This window comes from Pristiophorus japonicus, unplaced genomic scaffold (genome assembly GCF_044704955.1).
Source record: "Pristiophorus japonicus isolate sPriJap1 unplaced genomic scaffold, sPriJap1.hap1 HAP1_SCAFFOLD_946, whole genome shotgun sequence".
NCBI classification, from domain to species: Eukaryota; Metazoa; Chordata; class Chondrichthyes; family Pristiophoridae; genus Pristiophorus; species Pristiophorus japonicus.
This window is the reverse complement of record NW_027254875.1, coordinates 54,785-62,500: the sequence shown is the minus strand read 5'-3', so window position 1 is coordinate 62,500 and position 7,716 is coordinate 54,785. Positions and strand designations below refer to the sequence as shown.

The 7,716-nt window shown below is 50.9% G+C and overlaps 1 protein-coding gene across 3 annotated transcripts in view; it reads left to right on the top strand.

Annotated features, from left to right (window-relative positions):
* Positions 1 to 350, top strand: part of LOC139258365 (butyrophilin subfamily 1 member A1-like) — a 35,807-nt gene extending 35,457 nt beyond the window's left edge. For all 3 annotated transcript variants that reach the window (XM_070874740.1, XM_070874738.1, XM_070874739.1), the window contains one exon: positions 1 to 350. This exon is cut by the window's left edge and continues 239 nt beyond it. In XM_070874740.1, the coding sequence (XP_070730841.1) occupies positions 1 to 276 (276 nt within the window). In that variant the 3' untranslated portion in view covers positions 277 to 350.
* Positions 351 to 7,716: the final 7,366 nt, after the last annotated feature.

Below are 7,716 nucleotides of genomic sequence, written 5' to 3'. Positions count from 1 at the left end.
GACTGGGTCACGCTCAGCCCGGAGAACGGCTACTGGACCATCGGCAAGCGCGGCCACGCCTACGAGGTCAACGACGTGACCCCCAAACCGATCACGGGGAAGGCCACAGCCCAAATCATCGGCATTCACCTGAACTGGGACCAGGGGGAAATTCGGTTCTACAACGCTGACAACATGACCCACATCTACACCTTCAACGTGGAATTTTCCGAGAAAATCTACCCATTCTTCAGCCCCTGGGGCTCCCGGGAGATCATGACAATCTCTCCCCTTTAACTCCGCAAGTCCAGTCATTGCTCACAAATAAGCCGGGCTTATCCCGAGTACTCTGGGACAATGAGGATGGGCAACGGGAGGGTGGGGGGGGACTCCTAAACCAGTTGTCTTTCGCAAAAAAACAATGGTCAAGCACCAGTCTGTTTTATCTTTTGAATGGATTTCTGGATTCGAAGCCTTGGTGACACACTCACCAGAAGGACTTACGGGTGAAGCAAGTTATTTATCAAAGTGAGGAAAACGTAAGGCTGTGTCGTACCGGTCCCGTCCGTTCTTGGCCCCCAGGGAAAGGGTAGTGGTCTTTCAATACATCCCTCTTCTCCCTAGAGGATAGTTCCACTTGTGGCCGAGACCAAAACCAGGGGCCATAAATATAAGATAGCCACTAATTAATCCAATAATTATTTCAATTCCTCCCTGTAACGCACAGGCTGGTAGAGCTTGTTGCCTCAACCAGGGTGGTCCCTGGAGATGGAGCACGCGATGTCCACCGGTACGCTCGCGGCCTTCCGCGAGAGGTGGGCGCCGGAGGGACTGGAGTGCCATCATTTCAACAGGGTAACATCATTTGAATTTGATTTGTCAAGGTTCCCCTTAATGCTTGTTAGTTCATTGGTGGCTTTTTACACCCTTACAAAAGGGGGCACTTGATTTAAAGTTACACCAAAATCGGTGCAGAGCTGATGCATTGTGAGTGGCTTAGCCAGTCATGTGATGTTCACAAGGCTCAATAAAACCCCAGCCAGTTGTAGGGGTGGGACCCCTGGCTGATCCCCCGCCCCGTCGGTGAGTGGCCCTTATCCCCAATACTAATGTAACTGGTCCTTTTGTGCAGAAAAGACAATAGGAAAGATCAAGGAGGGTTGCTGTTGCTTTGATTTATGGTGCATTGTGTGTCGTGTTATTGCACAGCTCAAAACTCCAAGGGAGTTACGACCAATGTTCCCGTTAAGCTGCACGGCCGAGCGGGATGGAGGTCCCAGGCAGCCCACTTTACAATGGACAAAGCATGCCTGCGCGGATTTTGATTGGGCCGCACAGCCCACCCAAAAAATTAGAGGGAATGTTGGTCAAGGCTAAACTTAAACGTGGAGTTTTTCGCTGAACGTAAGCCCCTGTGGGGATCTAATCTCCCCCCCCCCATAAAAATCCCAAATTCCTGATTTCGTAACACACCTGAGATCTTTCTGTTCATACTGTGGTCTTTAAGAGTTTACTGGATTACAGTGGAAATTATGAATAAAGCCTATTTGAATGTTCAGAGTTGGGTAGTGCTCTCTCGCATTCTGTTGTGCGTTCATTTCAACACCGGGTACGCTGGCAGAGTGGTTATGTTACAGGACCAGTAATCCACAGGCCCGGACTAATGATCCAGAGACACAAGTTCAAATCCCACCACGGCAGCTGGGGAATTTAAATTCAGTTAATTAAATAAAACCTGGAGGAAAAAGCTAGTGTCGTTAATGGTGACCACAAAACTACCGGATTGTGGTAAAAAGCCATCTGGTTCACTAATGTCCGTTCGGGAGGGAAACCTGGTCTGCCCGATCGTCATCATAGGCAGGTCCTCGGAATCGAGGAAGACTTGCTTCCAATCTAAAAGTGAGTGCTCAAGTGGCTGAACAGTCCAGTATGGGAATTACAGTCTCTGTCGCAGGTGGTACAGATAGTCGTTGAGGGAAGGGGTGGGTGGGACTGGTTTGCCGCACGCTCCTTCCACTGCCTGCGCTTGATTTCTGCATGCTCTCGGCGACGAGACTCGAGGTGCTCAGCGCCCTCCCGAATGCACCTGGGTAAAGGGGACACGGAGAGGGAGATACCCTGGGTAAGGGGGTCACGGAGAGGGAGATACCCTGGGTAAGGGGGAGAGGGAGATACCCTGGGTAAGGGGGACACTGAGAGGGAGATACCCTGGGTAAGGGGGACACTGAGAGGGAGATACCCTGGGTAAGGGGATAGGGAGAGGGAGATACCCTGGATAAGGGGGACACGGAGAGGGAGATACCCTGGGTAAGGGGGAGAGGGAGATACCCTGGGTAAGGGGGATAGGGAGAAGGAGATACCCTGGGTAAGGGGGACACGGAGAGAGAGAGACCCTGGGTAAGGGGGAGAGGGAGATACCCTGGGTAAGGGGGATAGGGAGAAGGAGATACCCTGGGTAAGGGGGACACGGAGAGGGAGATACCCTGGGTAAGGGGGAGAGGTAGATACCCTGGGTAAGGGGATAGGGAGAAGGAGATACCCTGGGTAAGGGGGACACGGAGAGGGAGATACCCTGGGTAAGGGGGACACAGAGAGGGAGATACCCTGGGTAAGGGGGACACGGAGAGGGAGATACCCTGGGTAAGGGGGAGAGGGAGATACCCTGGGTAAGGGGATAGGGAGAGGGAGATACCCTGGGTAAGGGGGACACAGAGAGGGAGATCCCCTGGGTAAGGGCGACACAGAGAGATTCCCATGAATAGGGATCCGTCACTGGAAGGGGGTCAGGACAATTGTGCAGCAACACAATCGCTGCATTGGTGGCAGGCAATGCCCGAGCCCCCTCTCCTGCCCAACCCTATCGGAACTCCCCTGGGGCTGATCTTGCACACCGTGAGGGGCCTGGCATCAGGTGGCTCTGGGTGTAGGCCTTGGGCCTTCTCTATCAGTCTGGGGAGGGAGCGTGTAGGACTAGAGCCTGTATGGCCGCTGACAGACCTGCCTCACACTTTATATTTGTTTGTCTGTTTCACTGAAAGTTAAAGAAGTGGGGAAATCAGGTGAGGTGTGAGCACGCACTGAGTTCAGTGAAATACCGAGACGGTTCGCACTGTAACATTTCCGTTGTGTGTCAGACAGTCTTAACACCATTTAAATCAAAAGGTACAGACACTACCACTTGTACCACCCATGCTTATAGCCATCTGTACCAGGCGATGCCCCATAACCATCGCCATAGAAACCAGTTATAACAGCGCCGCTTACTACGGATGAAGTGGCCCGGCTATTAGGTAGAATTTGGAGAATTTTCACTGAGAACAGATTGGATAGGCTGGGTTTGTTTTCTTTGGAACAGAGGAGGCTGAGGGGAGACTTTATCGAGGTGTATAAAATTATGAGGGGCCGAGATAGGGTGGATAAGAAGGATCTGTTCCCTTGACAGAGGGGTCAACAATCAGGGGACATAGATTTAAATGGTAGGAGGTTTAGAGGGGAATTGAGGGGAAATTTCTTCACCCAGAGGGTGGTGGGGGTCTGGAACTTAGTGCCTGAAAGGGTGGTAGAGGCAGAAACCCTCACCACATTTAAAACTGAGATGAGGAGGAATTTCTTCTCTGAGGTTTGTAAATCTGAAATTCTCTGCCCCAGAGAGCTGTGGAGGCTGGGTCATTGAATATATTTAAGGCGAAGATAGGTTTTTGACTGATAAGGGAATAAAGGGTTATGGGGAGTGGGCAGGGAAGTGGAGCTGAGTCCATGATCGGACCAGCCATGATCTTATTGAATGGTGGAGCAGGCTCGAGGGGTCAAATGGCTGACTCCTGCTCCTATTTCTTATCTTCTTATGTGTTATGTATGTAAACATTACCAATGTGTAAGACTTGCCACCAGGGGGTGCTCCTGTGGGAGACCCAAGGGTCACCTGCACACCCTGGGGAAGCAGGTATAAAAGGCAGTCTACCATGCTGCTTCCTCACTCTGGAGTTACATTAAAGAGACCAAGGTTACAACAGTTTGAGCTTACAATATACAGTCTTGTGGAGTTATTCTGAACATAACAATTGGCGACAAGTAACAGATCACGAACTTTCACGCGGTTATGGCTGCCGTTGGTATTCTTGATAGATTTGTTGAGGGTGATGATTGGGAAGCCTTCGTTGAGTATCTTGACCAGTACTTCGTGGCCAACGAGCTGGATACGGAGAGTAACGCGGTCAAGCGCAGGGCGATTCTCCTCACCGTTTGTGGGTCCACGACATATGGCCTGATCAAAAATCTGCTCGCACCGACAAAACCAACGGACAAGATACACGAAGAGTTGTACACGCTGGTTCAGGAACACCTCAAGCCGAAGAAGAGCATCTTGATGGCCGGGTATCGGTTTTATACGCACTATCGCTCTGAGGGCCAGGATGTGGCGAGCTATGTCGCCGACCTAAGGCGTCTTGCGGGACGGTGTGTATTTGCTGGATTTTTGGGGGAAGTGTTGTGGGACTTTTTCGTGCTTGGAATCGGCCACGAGGTCATCCTTCGCAAACTGCTGTCTGCCGAATCCTTAGATCAGAGCAAGGCCATCACGATAGCCCAGGCTTTCGTGGCCACGACCAATAACACTAAACAGATATCATTGTAGCATCGAAGCTCACCGGCATGTATTGTGCATAAAATAACACCTTCAGCAGGCAGGACTGTACGTGGCAGGGCCCACACGCCCGCAGAGGCCAGGCCTAGGGTGACTCAGAGTCCGCCGTGGGGCGTGAATGCGAATCCATTAGCACCGTGTTGGCGCTGCGGGGATAATCATCCAGCCCATCAATGTCGATTCAAACACTACGTGTGCAAGGGCTGTGGAACAACGGGGCACCTCCAGCGAATGTGCAGACATGCTGTGACTCACCACGTGGCAGAGTCGGCAGAAGATAAGCGATCTGGCGTAGATCACGCTGAACCAGTAAGAGAGGCAACTCGACCCGAGGCTGAAGAGGAAATGTACGGGGTACACACCTTCACCATTAAAAGCCCTCCGATAATGTTAAAAGGCAAAGTAAACGCCATTCCAGTCTCCATGGGATTGGACACGGGGGCAAGTCAGTCAATTATGAGCCAGAATGCTTTTGAGAAACTGTGGGGCAACAAGGCACAAAGGCCAAAACTAAGCCCGATTCACACCAAGCTGTGCACTTACACCAAAGAGCTCATACCCGTCATTGGCAGTGCGGCAGTGAAAGTATCGTACGATGGAGCTGTGCATGATTTACCAGTAGGGATTGTACCAGGTGATGGCCCAATGCTGTTTGGCAGAAGCTGGCTAGGAAAGATCCGATGGAACTGGGACGACATGAAAGCACTGCCTTCGGTGGATGACGCCTCGTGTGCCCAAGTGCTAAACAAATTCCTGTCGTTATTTGAGCCAGGCATCAGCATCTTCACAGGCGCCAAAGTGCAGATCCATCTAGTCCCTGATGCACAAGCCGTTCATCACAAGGCCCGAGCGGTTCCATACATGATGCGAGAGAAAGTCGAGATCGAGCTGGGCAGACTTCAACGAGAGGGGATCATATCGCCAGTTGAGTTCAACGAGTGGGCCAGTCCAATCGTTCCAGTGTTGAAAAGTGATGGGACGGTCAGAATCTGCGGGGACTACAAGGTAACGATCAACCGAGTCTCGTTACAGGATCAGTACCCACTACCCAAAGCAGATGACCTATTCGCAACGTTAGCAGGGGGGAAGTCGTTCACCAAGCTGAATCTAACCTCTGCTTACAGGACACAGGAGCTGGCTAAACCTTCGAAAAAATTGACATGCATCAACACGCACATGGACTGTTCGTGTACCAAAGATGCCCCTTTGGGATTCGTTTGGCTGCTGCCATCTTCCAGAGGAACATGGAGAGTCTGCTGAAATCTGTTCCACGCACCGTGGGGTTCCAACACGACATCTTGATCACTGGTCGCAACACCACCGAACACTTGCACAACCTGGAAGAGGTTCTAAGTCGACTAGACAGAGTGGGACTCAGGCTGAAACGCTCCAAGTGTGTTTTCCTGGCGCCAGAGGTTGAATTTCTGGGGAGAAAGATTGCGGCGGACGGCATCAGACCCACGGACTCCAAGACGGAGGCCATCACGAATTCATTCAGACCACAGAATGTGACGGAGCTGCGTTCCTTCCTGGGACTTCTCAACTATTTTGGTAACTTTCTACCAGAGTTGAGCACTTTGCTGGAGCCTTTGCATTTATTGCTACGCAAGGGTGAGGACTGGGTTTGGGGTAAATCTCAAGACAGCCTTTAACAAGGCCAGAAACCTGCTATGCTCTAACAAGTTACTTGTATTGTATGACCTGTGCAAGAGTTTATTACTAGTTTGTGATGCATCTTTGTACGGGGTCAGTTGTGTGTTATAGCAAGCCAATGTGTCAGGCAAACTGCAACCGGTTGCATATGCATCCAGAAGTTTATCCAAGGCTGAAAGAGCCTACAGTATGGTTGAGAAAGAAGCATTAGGATGCGGAAACGGGGTTAAGAAAATGGACCAATACCTATTTGGACTCCGGTTCGAGCTCGAAACCGACCACAAGCCGCTCATTTTGCTGTTCTCAGAAAGCAAAGGTATTAACACCAATACTTCGTCCCGCATGCAAAGCTGGGCACTAACGTTATCTGCGTATGACTATGTAATCCGCCACAGACCAGGCACGGAGAACTGCGCTGATGCCCTCAGTCGGCTGCCATTGCCCACCACCGGGGTGGAAATGGCACAACCCGCAGATTTGCTTCTGGTAATGGATGCTTTTAAGAGCAAGGGGTCACCCGTCACGGCTCGCCAGATCAGGACCTGGACTAGCCAGGACCCTAGATGCAGGAAGAATGTTCCCAATGTTGGGGAAGTCCAGAACCAGGGGTCACAGTCTAAGGATAAGGGGTAAGCCATTTAGGACCGAGATGAGGAGAAACTTCTTCACCCAGAGAGTGGTGAACCTGTGGAATTCTCTACCACAGAAAGTTGTTGAGGCCAATTCACTAAATATATTCAAAAAGGAGTTAGATGAAGTCCTTACTTCTCGGGGGATCAAGGGGTATGGCGAGAAAGCAGGAAGGGGGTACTGAAGTTGCATGTTCAACCATGAACTCCTTGAATGGCGGTGCAGGCTCGAAGGGCCGAATGGCCTACTCCTGCACCTATTTTCTATGTTTCTATATTTCTATGACCCTGTGCTATCACTAGTAAAAAGCTGCGTCCTCAATGGGAGCTGGTTGGTGGTACCCAGGGAAATTCAAGACTAAATTAAGCCGTTCCACCGATGCAAGGATGAAATGTCCATCCATTCGGACTGTCTCCTATGGGGCAATCGCGTGGTTTTGCCAAAAAAAAGGCAGGCAAACGTTTATATGCGTCCTTCACAGTACCCACCCAGGCATCGTCATGATGAAGGCCATCGCCAGGTCGCATGTTTGGTGGCCCAGCATTGACTTCAAATTGGAGTCATGTGTACACCACTGTAACACTTGCTCACAGTTGATCAATGCACCAAGGGAGGCCCCACTGAGCCTGTGGTCATGGCCCTCCAAACCGTGGTCCAGGGTCCACATAGATTTCGCTGGCCCCTTTCTCGGAAAGATGTTTCTATTAGCAGTGGACGCTTACTCTAAATGGATTGAATGTATAATAATGTCGTCATGTACGTCCACTGCCACCATTGAAAGCCTCCGGGCCATGTTCACCACCCATGGTTTG